Genomic DNA, 16,844 nt, shown 5'->3' with positions numbered 1-16,844 from the left:
CAATGGGGAAATCCCTGTCCTAACAGCTCTTCTCACAAGTCACATTCACGCATAAAATACCAAATTCAATTCAACTAGTTTCCTGATTAGAGAACTGCCTATAACGGGACCTCTGGAGGGTATAAAGGTGATCCTGGAAGAGCATTAAGAGCATATGGACATTGTTCATCCAGACCATCTGTGTGAATGGGCACTGGTCCCAGCCCCAATCCTTGGGACCTGATAAAAGGTACTTTGGATAGGATACACACATAGTAAAGAGATGAAAGAGATCTATGTGCCTTCCCAGATCATGTATGAGCTATATACAACAGGAACAGAAACCCTTGTTTTACAAAAACATCTATTATATATACTTTTATATGTCGAATTTGATTTTTACTAAGCTTTTCTTAGAAAAATCTGAATGAAAAATTCTAGCCAATCTCAGCTATGTGAAGAGGGTCAGTAATGGAGCTATTCTGCCCTGGAGTGGCAGCAGGGAAAAAGAAAAGAAACTCCAATTTATTAAACATTCACCATGTATCAAGCATTACAGATATTATTTCATGTAACCCTTACATAAGGTCCCTAAAATAAGTGGTCCCTATCCCATTTTACAGACAGGAGACTTGACCTTATAAATCAGTTGTTTGTAGTAACAGAGCAATCACCAGGGACACAGTCAGGATTCAAACTAAGGTCTGACATCACCGTACCATACTGCTGTCATACAGATGGCAAAGATAAAAAAGAACCCCTAAAAGTGAGAAGAACTTGGAACACAGGAGCTGAGGAAAGCTCTGGAAGCTTCTCCTTCCTGCTAGAATTCATAAACTTGTCTTCCCTCTGACCATGTACCATTCTGTACTGTGATCATTCAAAGATGTAATTCCTTTACATCTGTGAAGTACCAGGACTAAGGAGTCTTTTTCGCCAGGGCACGTGGAGAATGCGGAGGGGCCAATATAAGAAACACACACATTATTTAGAATGCTACATTTGCAGCTGACAAGAAATGGCATCTTATATGCATACTACCCAAGCCAGTCAAAAAAATAAAAGCTTTGGTCTGAATTATGAAATACAGGTAAATAAACAAGAGCAATTTCAGATTTTTTAACTCAAGAGGTGCTATATTATTATAAATGTAAAAATCCACAAGGGTACTGTATAGGTTATTATAAATCCTGATTAATAAAAAGGTAGTAACATTCCATTACTAAAGAAAGGAGTGTATTATCCTAAATATTTGTTTTATTTCCTAAATCTCGTAGTTGGTTAAAATAATTTCTTGTAGGAATTCTTATTTTAAAATACTCTATAGATTTATTTGAATTAATTGGTAATTCGAATAATATCAAGAATTTGCTTAGACCAAAACAACCATGAGTTCTGCCCTCATTCTTATCTATACTTGTCCTCCACCAGAGAAGGACCATACTTTGAATGCAGGAGTCCTAGCTCCACGATGCATAATACCTGGAAACCATCTGAATGACTCAATCCAAAACATGAAAATTCAAGAAGGATTACCAGTTACACTTTTCTTCACTTTCTACTATTACCACAGACCAAAAGCAAAATATGTGCCACATAGTGTTGTCTGGTGTAACAAGAACTAGCTTGAACTGTTTTATCTTACCTTTGCGAGGGGAACCTTGAGGAGATGCAGGAGGACTAGAATGTAAGGATGATGCCATAGAAATATTGTCTTCTGTATGTTTCTTACCACTTATTTCTTCAGCCGTTCCTAAAACTTTCTGAGGTAAACTTGTACCTAAAAATGAAGTCAAAGACGCAAATAAACATCACTTCACAATTAAAATGTCTGCAGTTGCCTAAATTGCTACATAACTAAAGCCATGATGCACAATGGCTAGTGTGGTCAACTGAAATGTGTAAATGACAAACGGGGACTAAATGACTGGGTAATGGCATACAGAGATTCTCACCTCTAGGTTATTTGTTCAAATTCAGCCAGTCAGCACAGATCAGCTTATAAGAGCTCTTTTCTGTTTGTTTTGTGGCATAGGGATATTGATTTAACAGTCTGAGTATAGTGTCCCACCCCCCACAACTGACACACTTGCTGGGAGTCTTAACAGAGAAGGCATGGATTCAAACTCTTCCCTCCCCTCTAGAGGTGGCCTCTCCAAGTCAGGGCGAGGCATGTGGCAGGAGCTGTGTAGGGATGTTGGCACTGTCACTACCTGTGGTGCATCTGTGCTGTGGGTATACAGAAGAAGCTGCAGGGCTGCCAGTCCAGCCCTTTTCAAGAGCACTAAATTCACACTACAGGAGAGAAGTAGACAACAGAAAAAATCATGAATTTATAGAAAAAGTTGTATGGAGCCCACTGGAAACATTCCTGCAACGTTCTATCATCACTCTTGCCCAACAGCTGGTCCTTTTTACCATAGGTCAAACTTAGCAATGCTTTCAAATACACTGGTATTTTTACATACATTCTAAGAAACGTCAAAGATGTACTGACACTATTTTTAACCAGTAAAACAAGCCCAACTTTGATGAGTACTCAGCATAGTAACAAGTAGCCCTTTGATACTGAAAAAATTTAAAACACAGTATACTCACATTACTCTTAATTAAGTGCCATTTTAATATAAATATATTTATCACATAAATAATAGTCATATTAGAGCAAAAGGGACAATAATATTGCCTCTCAAGTGATGACATCCAAGTAAGAAACCAGAGCTAGACTTGTCCCATTTCTCACTCCTACACCAAATCAACTTCACCCATTTTGCAACTAATTCTCTCCTCATTTCCAGAGACACCAAACTAGATCAGGCTCTGGGCAATTTACCATTGCTACATCAGCTTTTCACTCAGGCTCCCTATCTCCAATCTCACTGCCCTTCCTAGACCTCCTCCAACATAAACTGGATCATAATCTTGCCTTGCTCAAATTGCTTCAATAGCTACCCACTGACAACCTTCCTCTAGCATGTCATGTTATAATTTTGGCATGTCTATGACTTCATTCCTCTCCATCCTGGGACACTGTTTGTTTAGTACAGTGTTAAAAGTAAACAATTTGAGCCAGTTAACCTGGGCTCAACTCCCAGCTCCACCTCGTACTGGTGGTGTATAAGTTACTTAGACCTTCTATGGCTCCTCTGTAGAATGAGTATTATCTATCTTTAGGGTTATTATAAAGGTTAAATGAACATAATATATATAGTTAGTAAAGCACTTAGAACTGCATCTAGCATTCAGTAAGTGCTCTATAAGTGTTGGCACTAATTATTACTCTCTCTCAACACTCTGCAGCTTTGTACTCAGAGGCAGCAAACCACCTATAACTCCTTGGAGATATCAAATTCTTCCTGTGCTTGAGCAACTTCTCTGGAATTTTTGCCTAATTACCTCCTGTCTAATCAACCTTTAAGACTCTGCTTATCTCCCAAAAGCCTTCTCTGGAGCACTAACTTACCTCTGTCTACCCTAAAAGCCCTCCCTCTTTTATATGTTTTGCACATGCTCCTGGCATAATAGTGAACACATTATGTATACTGAAGTTATTTATTTGTGGGAATGTCTGTATCACCAGACTGAAAATTTGGCAAAGGAAGGGGCATTTTCTCATTCAACTTTGGATTTCAAAACAAAGTCAAAATAAATTGACAAGGTTCTACTGAATATGTCCTATGTATAGTGCATGAGCTAAATAATGCCAGGAACCAAATCTAATCTAGCTTCCCATGTGAAAGCTAAAATAGTAATACTGTTAAAACAACAAATGAAAGTCATTTGGACAATGTCTACATTGTCTAACAGAGGAAAAAAAGCATGGTCTATACTTTATATTTTTTACACTTACTTCTTGTTTCCTAGCCACGTTTTCAGAAATGGTGATTAATGAAAAACCAACACAGTCTTTTTTAGAAATAAGCAGTTTCACTCTCATAGGTTGCATTTGCATTAGATAACTGAGTAAATGCACCACTAAATGCAGTAAGCCCTTGGTACCCAAATATACTGCTGTACGTTTTTCGTTGGTATGATTATAGGAATGCCAACATCAACATTTAAAATATGCATTCTGTCACCAAATACCTATAGGCAAAATGAAGCATTTTTTGACTCCTGAGTGCTGATTATATTACACAAACTACAACAGCTAATCTCAAAAGCATTTACATTTGAAATTATTTTCCATTCTGACTTGCCTAGAAATTTCAATTAAATGAATGCGATATTAATTGTGAATACTCACTTAATGTGGCAGGGTCTTTTGCTTGTCCCTTCTTCCTGATTGGGTGCAAATTTACAGCTGGCACCTGAAGCACCTGGCTTACTCTGTGGGGCTGATGCAAATGGGCTTTAGCTGTTTGGCCAGCTGACCTCATAGGCACTGGAGACATTTCTAATGACTTGACTGATCTTTTCTCATTTAAATTCTTGGTCACTAATAACAGAGAGGAAGAAATACATAATTCTGCACTTTTTAAGGGAAGGTTATTACCACTGACAATAATACACGGTTCATTAAAACCATCTATTTTTAACACAAAAAAATTAGTTTTCCTAACAAAAATTTCATGTATTATAAAATGTTATCTCAAATATTTTGTAGAATTAAGTTAATTTTACTCCGTAAATTAAGATAATAGACTTAATTAGCTCCAACGGCACCATCACCCAAAAGGCCAAGTTAACATCCTTTCATCTGTATTATTATTATTATTTTTTTGCAAGACACTGCCTCAGGTTTATTTGTACAAATAACACAGGATGACACTAGTCCCATGCAGACAACACTCCAGGGGTCACATCAGTACTTCTATCTTTACATTTACATCAGCAGACAGAAGAACCTTTATGGGTGCCTAGGCCACCTTTGGGAGCCACAGCCAGAGTCGCAGCTGCATCCTGTGCCCTGATTTGAGCCTTGGCCTTGGCCTTTGGCCAGCAGAGCCTGAGACCCTTGGTGATGTGGGAATGAGCACATTCCCCTGAGCTTGGGTGAGCAATGTAGTCAAGTCAACTGAGCTTGTGGCTGCTGCCCTCTGGGATCTGGGCTTGACCTCCTTGGGCTTTATAAGAGCCCAGAGCCTTGACACATACACTCATGGCCTTGGTGGTGTTGGCTTGTATACTCCTTAGGTACTTCTTGTTGTGCCTCTTGGCAAAGTTAATGTTCCTCAGGAACTTGGGGTCCACCCCCTTAAGAGATTCATATCTTTGTGATCAGATTTTCTTGATGCCATTTCTGTGCCACGTATGGGATTTGTTGTTCATGGTGTGGTTCCTGAACTTGGCCATGTGTGCACCAAAGCCCTGAAGCACTTGGACCCCAAAGAGCTAGCATCTTCTCCTTTATACTACTGAAATACTCCCCTCACTGTATCATTTCTAGCATGTCTTCAAGTCATTCTCCATACAAGAGCATGATGACTCTTGCATCATGAAAATTTGACCATGTCACTTTCTTTCTCCAAACGCCCTGCACAAAGCTTTAGATGACTTGCCACTGCTCTCAGGATAAAAGACAAATCTCTAGAACAAGGCCTATTAGACCCTGCATGATCCAGCTTCCCTAATAACCCACACTCTGCAGCTACTAGATTAGATCCCGTTTTATGTTCTCAAGGCATCCTGTATCCTTCCTTCACAGCACTGATAATTGTAATAATACAATTATCTGTGCGATTAATCAATTAATGTCTCTTCCCCCAACAAGGATATAACTAACATGATTACAAGGACTGTTTACTTTGTTTACTACTATATGTCTATGTGCCCAGTGATGGATAGAAAACAGATGCTTAGTAGGTAGTTGCTGAATGAGTAAAAGAAATTATTTCAACAGCTATACATATGAATACCAGAGAGATTTATAATTAGATGGTTAGTATATTTGAAAATGAATGTCGGAATTAAAAACTAAGAACTCTGACTTAAGAAACAAAAAGCTATCTCCTGTATACAATCAATACTATAGCCCAAAGAAAAGAACTTTTCCTTCAGGTAGTATTTTTAGTACTTTTAATTCTTCAGGCAGTTGTTATTATTCAGGTTTTAATGCAGGTCCAATCTCAACACTTTACAATGTGTTGTTTTAAACACCAAGATAAAAGTGTTTAACCTGTCCCAGCACAGCTACCACAGTCAGCTACTATGCTTTTACTGTGAGAACCTAGAGAATATTTTGGGTGGTAAGAATTAGGGAACATCTCAGAAAGTGAAAGCAAAGTGCTCCTGGGGGTTAATTGGCAGTAGTGCATCAACCGGCTGAATTCAAGATGTTACCAACTTTTGGTTAGAGCCATGAAACATTTTCCCCCTAATACTAATCAATTCTGTATTGACATCTTATTTTAATAATTGCTTAGTACAAAGAAAAAAATCAAGAGACTACTTTGAATATAAGAGGTCATAGATGAATGCTAAAACTCATATATATATACTGATTTATTGGGAAGAACCAAATTTTATAATGTTTGGCAAATCAACTATTGCTTGGGTTTCGAATAGCTGTTATTCATTTAAAAATCAATCATGGGACTTCCCTGGTGGCGCAGTGGTTAAGAATTCACCTGCCAATGCAGGAGACATGGGTTCAATCCCTGGTCCGGAAAGATCCCACATGCCTTGGAGCAACTAAGCCTGTGCAATGCAACTACTGCGCCTGCGTGCCACAACTAAAGCCTGTGCGCCTAGACCCCTTGCTCCACAAGAGAAGCTACGGCAATGAGAAGCCTGCACACAGCAACAAAGAGGAGCTTCTGCTCACCACAACTAAAGAAAGCCCACATCCAGCAACAAAGACCCAATGCAGCCAATAAATAAATTTATTAAAAAAAATCAATCATGCAACTGAAATCAGAGACTCTCGAAATAAATTAAAGGAATATGAATTAAATTTTCACAAAACAGTTTAACTTTCAGTTTAAGAAAAGACGCACAGATTTTCTCATTTTGAATCAGTATTAAAGTCAATGGTAGTGAGACACCATTTAGTGTTAAAAAAGACGTAGACAAGTCTAGGCTGGGTGTGAGAGGAGAAAGGTATTGCAGATGTGTGTCGGGGAGGAAGAGAGAGAGAGAACGCAGAGGTTAATATGTGGGATCTTTCTAGCACTCAAAAATTTTTTTAATTATTTAATTAATTTGGCTGCGCTAGGTCTTAGTTGCAGTACGTGGGATCTTTGTTGCCAAATGAAGGATCTTTGTTGCTATGTGTGGGATCTTCGTTGTGGCACGGGGGATTTTTTAGTTGTGGCATGCAAACTCTTAGTTGCAGCATGCATGTGGGATCTAGTTCCCTGACCAGGGATCGAACCTGGGCCCCCTCACATTGGGAGCATGGAGTCTTAACCACCAGACCACCAGGGAAGTCCCTAGGCCTCAAAATTTTAACAATGAGCAAAGCATAAGAGAGATTTCTACGCTTCTGAATATTCCAAACCATATTTAGGGAACAAAGAAAAGCAGATAGTGAAAACAAAAGATAAAATAAACAACCTTTTATCAGACGAAAGCAGGAATAGTAAATTGCATTCTATAACCATAAGATGATGAAGTCTACATTGAGTTACTTGGGAAAAAATAATTTTTATGATCATTCAAAGCAGCATCAGAGATATTTAATAAATGTGTATATGGCTTTGAACTTTCAAACATGAATAAATTTTGAAGATTCTATAAACTTTTCCAGTCTTTACTTTTGATGTGTACCACTTTCTCACAGCTGACACTTCTTGATAGCCCACCATGTGATAAGAAATTTTTCCAGCTACTTTCCAAGTGTACATACATTTATTATTTTTAACGGCCATATATTATTCCTTGTATTGATAAGGAAACAGTGTACTTAACTATTCTCCAATGTTTGGTATCTGTGAGAGTTTTTTCGTTGTAATACATACCTGCACAATCCCAATACTGGACACCTAACAGACTGCTGTGAGGAGTAAATGGCAACATTTATAAAAGTATTTAGCATGGTTGCTGGCATATAAAGAGCGCTCAATAATTGTTAGCTTTTATTATTTTACGTCTTTCTAACTTAATAGGTTTGATGTAGAAAGAATCTGAGATAAAACACAGTACCAATCCTTGCTTGAGTTTTACATTTAGGAAAACAAAAGAGATCTAGGATGACGAGAAACTTGTTCAAGTGGTAATTAAATGAGACCCAGACTCTGTCTCCATCCTTTAATAGATCTTCTTTCCATCACACCCCATTCCTTTTCCTATTGGTAGAAGTGTTCAAGATACTGGTTTTTTAAAAATTTTTATTATTTTTAATTTTTAATATTATTATTTTTAGAACTTCTATTGAGATACAGTTAACATAAAATAAACTGCATATATTTAAAGTGTACAATTTGGTATCCCAATCTCCCAATTCATTCCCCCCCAACCCTCCCCACTTTCCCCACTTGGTGTCCATATGTTTGTTCTCTACATCTGTGTCTCTATTTCTGCCTTGCAAACCAGTTGATTTGTACCATTTTTCTATTCCGCATATGTGTTAAAATATGATATTTGTTTTTCTTTTTCTGACTCACTTCACTCTGTATGACAGTCTCTAGGTCCATCCAGGTCTCTACAAAGATCCCAGTTTCATTGCTTTTTACAGTTGAGTAATATTCCATTGTATATATGTACCACAACTGTTTTATCCATTTATCTGTTGATGGACATTTAGGTTGCTTCCATGTACTGGCTATTGTAAATAGTGCTGCAGTGAACACTGGAGTGCATGTGTCTTTTTGAATTATGGTGTTCTCTGGGTATATGCCCCGGAGTGGGATTGCTGGGTCATATGGTAACTCTATTTTTAGTTCCGCAGGGAACCTCCATACTGTTCTGCATAGTGGCTGTATCAATTTACATTCCCACCAAAGATACTGTTTTTAAAAACAACATTTACTGAATGGCTCATTACCATACATTTTAAAATTCACTGTGAATCTGAATTTTAAAATCAATACTTGGTTGTATTTCCATTTTATCTTTTCTACTCTGTTGGCATACTTTTTCTATTACTATGCAAATTTCTATTACTATACCATTTATCAATCTCAGGGTCAACCCATGATGACTACAATTTCCCCCTATCAATAAGGAACATAGAAATAGAAAATTTGAACCTTCCCCCTTATATATTCTTGTCAACATTTAATCAAGTTCTAAGCATTATATTGGGATTTTTACTGGTGTAATATTTAATCATATGTATAGATAAATAATACTCACTTATAATGGAAGCACAATCATCTTTATTTTGTTGTTATAACAAACAGTATATTTTACTATTTTTGATTTCTGCTTTTACAACTCATGATTTCCTTGACCCAGAGACACATACATTCTATTGTTTGTACTTACTTTAAAAAAACGAGTATTGAGAATAGGCTCTGTTTTGTTCATCATATTTTCTACTTTTAAATAATATCAGAGTATGTCCGAGTTTTTCTTGTTTTACCTTATTTACTGAAGCCTACAATACATCTATTATTTCTAACAGTATATTAATTACATTTATTGTATTTTTTTCAGTTGGTAAATGATATTATCTGTAAAATTTTTAGAAAAGAAAAATTTGTCACTTATTTTACTCTTCATTTAGGGATGAAGGTAAGAACATTCTCAAAGAGAAGGGCTCCTATACAATGTTGCAGCTTTTACGAGAAGACTTTATAATGCTTCTTAAAGAACTATATTTATCACTCCATTTCTTGCACAGAGTCATCAGGAATGGATGAGAATTCAGTATCTGATTAACATTATCACATGATGCTTGACGTAAACTTTTGTGAGTGAAATTTAATTTTCTTGGAACTTCAACATAATACTAGAGCAATAAATTTCTATTTTGTTGTGCTGTTTACTGTCATGTAAGTGAAAATTTGTACTTACAGGTACCATATGCAGGCTCCCATTGCAATGACATCATCTGGAACTTCTCCTCATCTGTCTCTACATCCAGACTGGAAAGATACTGCTTCACTTTTCTTGCCATTTGGGCATCTTCGTATAGTTTCTTTGCATTAAGCAGAGAGCTACGGCGTGCCTTTTTTTTGTGAGCACCTCCCTGAACATCCAGCATGTTTGAATTTGTGCTGCCTTGACTCAGTGACCTGTAAGAACATGGAGATCACAATAAGGGGCTGTAAAGATGAGAATTCGTATGGCAGACTGAAGATGAAAAGAATTCTGTTCTGTTAATGCAACTGCATGCTGATGCAAATGAGTTAAAAGATGAAGAGCACTAATGCAAAGTAATATGGCACACATGGCGATGTTCTGAGTTTTCAGATTCAACAAAGTGCAGAATTCAAAAGAATAAGTTAACGATTCCTCCCAAAGCAACAAATTCCATTAGACCTGTGTTTGGTGCCTTTGCAACCCATGGCACAACTGTGACAAGTAAAAGCATTCCTTTGGCCCTGTGGCCATCCACACTCTGAAGACCTGGCAAGAGCCCTAGTTAAGGACAAGTCCATCCTGAGCCAGATTTCTGCACCAGGGTTTTTCAGCAAGGGAGTTTCTACAGCAGCTTTGCTTGTTCATGCTGCTTTGGACATGCTATCGCTGTCCCGATTCCTGTATATAGCTGGCCCACTCTAAGCATGCTCATGGATTTTACCAGTAACCAGATTTTGGCCATAATTCGAAGAGAACAACCAGTAAGAAAAATAACACCATTTATACTCCATTTAATATAGTCAGAGATCAGATGTGCACTAAAAAGCTACTCAATGCTTCTACTCACATATGAAATGGTTAGGCAATATGTGGCTTCTAGGACTAGGGATATGGGATCTTTCTTTTGCAATGCCTCTAAATGTGATGGAACTACAGGCTGGGTAGGAATAACTACAATTCAAATAAGCCACAGCTTCACATCCAACTCTACTCTTTTTGGCAAACTTCCTCCTACAATAACTACACCTAGAACCACTGGAAAACAGAAATTGCAATGCTATTTGTCCTTTGTAACAAGGATAGCAAACACAAGCTTCTAGACGATTTTTATTTTAAAGGGAGTTGCCATTCTAAAATAATAAAGGTATCTATGGGTTTTCTAAGTTAGCCTCCCAATTACCCAAAGATATTCTAAATACATACACCCTGTTTAAAACAGACACTAAAATCCTAATGTTTTCATTGCAAATTAAGTGAAATACAGTTGTAAGAAATGTTATTTTTTTCCTTTCACAATTTTAAGATCTTTAAAAGAGTGTGTCTTACATTTGATGGCAACTTTCAATTGCTATTTGTCACGCAGAAACTGTGACGTGGTTGTCACTATTTACAAAGGTAGAAACTCTGAAACCTGCAGAATGAATTGGAACAAAATCCAGTGGTATTAGCGAATTACTCCCTTAACCTCCAGGAACCAAATGATTATAAGGATGCAGTGAATCTAACAAGTTCAACAACATTCCCAAAGCAGGTATTAGCCAGCCCTAAATATTTGGAAAGCCAGCCTAAGAGCCCAGCACCAGCAGCTTTTTGTTCTTTTATGGCTTGTTTTAAGAAGTGTGGCATTACTAACACATTTGATGTGTTAGTAATGCCACAAAAGGCAATACTTTGTGGGGACAAAAAACCCAGGAACTAATAATTCTAAAAGTGATTCAGAAAATTCATATTCTGAATACGAAGAAGTTTTAGAAAGACCTAAACCAATTTAATTTGCTTATATTTTCCTTTTTATGAATGCAAAAAGGTGTTACGTGATTAAAAACACATACCTAAGTTTATATATAAGCGCTCTTTTTAACAAGTATGAAGTTAAAAAATTTTCAATGTCAAAAAGGTACCATAGTGAGTTTTCTTAGTGGTACATAAAACAATAGTGGTCCCAACAACTGATGATGTCTTATATTCAAAGAGATGCAGTAAAATCAAGACCCAACATTTAGGAGCAAACTTCAATACAAGTATTTAATTTTATGTAAGCTGATATAAAAAAAAGTGCCCAGAAATCTAGGATACATACAAAATTTTAATAAATAAAAATATTGTGATAAATGACAATAAAATGTCTTCTAAGCTACTTTCAAAATGCTTTGATGTAGAAATTAAAATATCTAGTATCTGCAAACACCACACAATGCAACCCAAAAGCTGAATAAACAGTGAATGTGTCAAACACCTCCAAATCCCCAAGATATACTGCCCAAGTATTCTTCTTCATAATAGTAATGTTAGAAATCCATTTTTGTTTTCAATGAGAAAAACCAGAAAGATCAAGACATAAATGTATAGTATAGAAGAAAACATATGAGAAACACACAGAGGAGGGAGGAAGAAAGTAGAAGGAAATTCAAGTTCACCAAGCTTCAACAAAAAACAAAAGACCACAAATAAGACAAGACTCAAAGTAAGTGGCTCACAAAAAATCCTTCACATATGTAATATAAAAGCATCTAACTTCATGATTCACTATAATCTTAAAATAGCAAAATTCTTATTTAATCCCTACATCCACAAAACCTATCCTTTTCTTCAACTAAAAATGAAAGGACTAGATAAAATGATTTATAAGACCCTAAACATTCAATGATTCTAAATAGATACCCAGCTACCTATTACAGATCTGTAAGCAGAGATCTGAACCTACCTGAACAACAAAAGGTGTTTTCTGATTCTATTTCAGTTTTAAGAGAGACATGGGAGGTAGGAGTGGTAGGAATTTAAAATAAAATCCAATCAGTGCTGTATGTCTCATGGTATTAGTGGATCTGAACAATTAAAATCATCTATTTCAATTATTTACTAACTCAATTTTATAGTATAGTTTGGACAAAGGCTGCACCCTTTTGGAAAACTGATGGAAAATGTAACCTTTATAAACAACTCTCTTAACCCATTTTAATACACTTAAATATTTATTTTTATAAAATATGGCATGTGAATAAAAGAAAATGGTGTGGACTCTGGAATCAGATTACCATTAGTGAATGAGAATCTACCACTAGTGAACTCTAGGAACTTGGACAACTCTATCTTCCCCATGTGTACCACGGGAATAACAGTATCTATTTCACAGAGTGTCTGGAGAATAAATAATTCATATAAAGTGCTTAGAGAAGTATATGGCACATAGGAAGCATACAACAAATATATGCTATCATCATCATCATCTAACTGACCCTGCTAAATTAAAATCTAAAAGGGACTTATGGGACATCAATAATGGAAAAGTAAAGGGGAAAAAAAAGCTAGTTCTAACACTATTTTCACCTTGTTAGCAAAAGGCATTTGTCAGGAATGTAGGTTGACAGGGTTAATAGAACACATGCTATTTTACGTGCGTGCATTAATGAAAAGGATGCAGTATATGTTAAGAGTTGCACAACCTTCATTCCAGTTGCATTCATCTCTACACTTACCCCAGACTGCGCCACCTCTTCTTCCTGTAAGCAAGAGCCACAAACATTGAAGCGTGTGTTTGAATAGGAAAGCACAGAAAAAAGACAACAGTTGTGAGTCTGAGAAACTATGGAGACAGAACAGAACAGAAAAATTTTACTAGAAAAAAAGGCAGCTTAACAGTAAAATGACTTTAATGGAAAACAAGAGGGTAAAATGAACTATGGTATGTACTGAAGGCCAAAATAACTCCACAATATCTAGAAGTATGCTTTTAGACCAATTATATTTTAATACCTAATTCATTTAGAGACTTATGCTAATAAGAAGCTTAAGGGAAAAGATTTACTAACTATGAATTCTGAATTCAAAGTTTTCAGGGAAACCTTAAATTAAGGAACAGAATTTTTGAAAATTTTTTTTAAAAAGGATTTTTGAGCCACTCTTTTAAGTGAGAGGATGAAATTACAAGGAACATAAAGATTTATAATTTCATTTTTAAGTGCAGAAATTTCTCTGACAATGTATAATACAAGAAATTTTGGCCAGCAAATCCAACTTAAAATGTAAGTATAACTGTATCATCAAAATCTTTATGAACCTGTATTTCCTTATTCTACAATTGGGCTGAATCAAGAATCTTTTAAAAATTTTTATTCTCATTTATTTTTTTGCCCCTTTTTCCTCCACATCTTGACTGGTCTCAGCATATTCCAGGCTTGTACCCAATAAGCTCCAGCTGTGGCCAGCCCCAAATTCTGTTTTTCAGTCAGCACACTGACTACTGTTAAAATAAAAGGGGTTACATTGTCCACACTAGATAATATACACTACCAAATTGGACAATTACTTGCTTAAAGAAAGCTAGTACATTTCAGTACTAGCTGACAAAACTGACTCAGGAAAAGTTCAATCTAATCTAATTATAAATGTTTCCCCCCCCCATACTGTATTCTATTCTAGCCTAGGCCATTCCCAAGGAAACAGCCAAGTTTCTTGATCATCCTCAGTTTAATCCTCTTTTGCTCAGTTCTGAAGCATTGCTGGTACTTAAAATATTATCAACTGGTCTGGCAGGCTCACAAATTCATTATTGTCTTCAGGAACCAGGGTGCTAAAATACATGAGTACATAGATGATTGTGTAAGACAACAGGGAGTGGTGGGGCTATTGTACATATAACAAAAACAAAAACTTAAAAACAAAAACACAAACAAATTCTCCAGGTTTGCTTTGGTCCCTAGTTCTTACTGTTTTCTGCTTCTACACTGTTTAGCAATGACACCCCTCATTACATGTAGTGATACTCAGGGGCAGAAGTAGGATGGGTAGGGAAAAGGAGATATGACACACCCCTTCTTCCATACTTGGAGAATTTCTAAACTACAGCAACCAACAGGTCAACTACTTATAAAAACAAAACTCCTGAACAGTGATTTAAACAAAACAAAAACTCCATTTTTAACTTTTAAAGAACCAAGTATTTTTGTTTCCTTAGTAGACTATATTCTTTTAAGCCACAAGGATTGTGTTTGCCTAGGTTAACATTTCATTTTTAAAGCTCTTAGGTACTGAAGCTATACACATAGGCCCAGAGGAAAATGAGACCAAAAATTAAAACCCTACTATCTTTTTACCCTAAAAATTACAAAAATTACTGGGAAGAGCTTGACAACAAACTTTAAGTTTTATATAATTTGGAAAGGCATTTGTCATTACATTAAAAAAAATTTTAAAAAGCATTCTTAGAAGTTCATGTTAATACTGAATGCAAATAATACTTGCATTTTTATTAAAGATGGAGTATCATTAAATTTGCACTTTCTAAACACTGTTAAAGAATTTACATACAAATAAACAGCAGTACCATGACTTGAGACAAAGGAATATATTTTAGAAGAATAAAGTAGAACTTAAATAGAAATAGAACTTTAAAACTGTTCAGTAAAAATAAAAGACATATGCAGGCTAATATTTCACACATTTGGTTAGAAACCAGATGAAAACATCTGTCCTCCGTGATAACTTCAATAAAGATCAGCAATTTACATACATTTAAGTTAGATGACATTTTAAGTAACAATAACAATACAGAACTATCAATGTACTCAAAAAGTAATAGAGAAGTAGGGCTCAAATCTCAGCAATTTATGTAATCCTGGACACATTACCTAACTGCTCTGGGTGTAGGTTTCTTTATGTGTAAAAGGCAGGCCAATACTACTACCAATGTTTAAAGGTTATAGTGATAAACGATTACTTGACATTGCAAACTGTAAAGCACTTAGTACAGTGTGTAGCAAATGGCAGATGGTCAATAAATGAAAAATATTATATCACTCTCAATGCCACTCTGTAACACTTACACACTTCAATGCCATACCTCTGTCGGAACATCATAGCTGGGTCCATGTTAGCAGAAGTCATTCGAACAACTTGACGAATTTCCTTGGCAATCATTCTGAGTTTCTCAAAATTTACTAAACCATCTACTTTGGAATCATTTCCTATAGAATAAAAGCAATTTTTTTTAGCATCCAAAATTAAAGTATCTTTATAAAGGTAGCAAAAGTCAAGTGATTATTCTTGGAGGCACAAATCAGAGCCTTCTTTATCAAACTGTCGCTTTTGTTTTCAAGAATTGATAAACCCATAGATGGTTCAATCCTGCTCCCAGGGAATGAGCTAATGGGAGGAATTCTATTCCTATGGAAGTAATGATTATGAATCTTGGAAAGTGATAAACTGTGCATAGCTTCTAAAAGCCATTTCATTATGTTGTAGACACACCTAGTAAAAAGTGCAGCTCCTCAAATCTAATTCTCCAGATGCTCAGCCCACTCTTAGGCAGGTATCTGCATCTGTTTTTTCAGTCAGCAGAGTAGAACACTTGAAAACTTAGGTTTTAGCCAGAGGTCACAAAGAGTGACCTTTGGGCTTAGCTAAGCCAGTAAGGTTTTTATGGTTTAAAAAGTTTAGTTTCTACACTTTAAACTGTAAAATGACTTGTCAACACTTAAGAAGTAGAAGACATCCCATGAAAACAAAAATTTCTGACTTCTCTGGAAGAAAAAAATGGGGGCAGGTAGAGTAGGGAATTTAATAATAGTACTGACAGGTCTGTTTTCCAAGTGGTAATAATCAGTTAAAATTAAGAGGTGGCTGGCTTGTAGGGGCAGACACCTTCTAGTCTGCCATGCATCTTCCCTTCCCCAGAATTTGAATTCATAATCATGACTTTAATTATTAAACATAAATTTGTTCATAAGTTTACAGTTTTTGTTTCTGTTTTGTAAAGTAGTTCTCTGAGGAAAAAATTCATACATCTTTCAAAATGGTCTACTTTTCTTTGATGACAACAGGAATCAGACCACACTTAGCCTATATGTTGGCTTACCCAGTTCAAACCACAAGGCAAAAAATTGTATGTTCAAAGGGTAATCTAACTGTCTTCCTTCACACCTGTCTTTAACAGCTGGTGTGACCCTATTTATTGCCCC

The 16,844-nt window shown here is 36.1% G+C and overlaps 1 protein-coding gene across 17 annotated transcripts in view; it reads right to left on the bottom strand.

The window, feature by feature from the left end:
• RAPGEF6 (Rap guanine nucleotide exchange factor 6) overlaps positions 1–16,844 on the bottom strand; it is a 232,112-nt gene that overhangs the window by 30,439 nt on the left and 184,829 nt on the right. For 12 of the 17 annotated variants that reach the window (XM_057735731.1, XM_057735740.1, XM_057735751.1 and 9 more), the window contains 5 exons: positions 15,728–15,851; positions 13,365–13,388; positions 9,880–10,100; positions 4,226–4,417; positions 1,625–1,759 (listed from right to left, as the gene is read on the bottom strand). In XM_057735731.1, coding sequence (XP_057591714.1) covers positions 1,625–1,759; positions 4,226–4,417; positions 9,880–10,100; positions 13,365–13,388; positions 15,728–15,851 — 696 coding nt within the window. The remainder of the gene's footprint in view (positions 1–1,624; positions 1,760–4,225; positions 4,418–9,879; positions 10,101–13,364; positions 13,389–15,727; positions 15,852–16,844) is intronic. The other 5 variants (XM_057735807.1, XM_057735816.1, XM_057735867.1 and 2 more) reach the window with 3 other exon arrangements.

The sequence above is a fragment of the Hippopotamus amphibius genome, chromosome 1 (assembly GCF_030028045.1).
Source record: "Hippopotamus amphibius kiboko isolate mHipAmp2 chromosome 1, mHipAmp2.hap2, whole genome shotgun sequence".
NCBI classification, from domain to species: domain Eukaryota; kingdom Metazoa; phylum Chordata; class Mammalia; order Artiodactyla; family Hippopotamidae; genus Hippopotamus; species Hippopotamus amphibius.
This window is presented reverse-complemented; position numbering and strand designations above follow the sequence as displayed.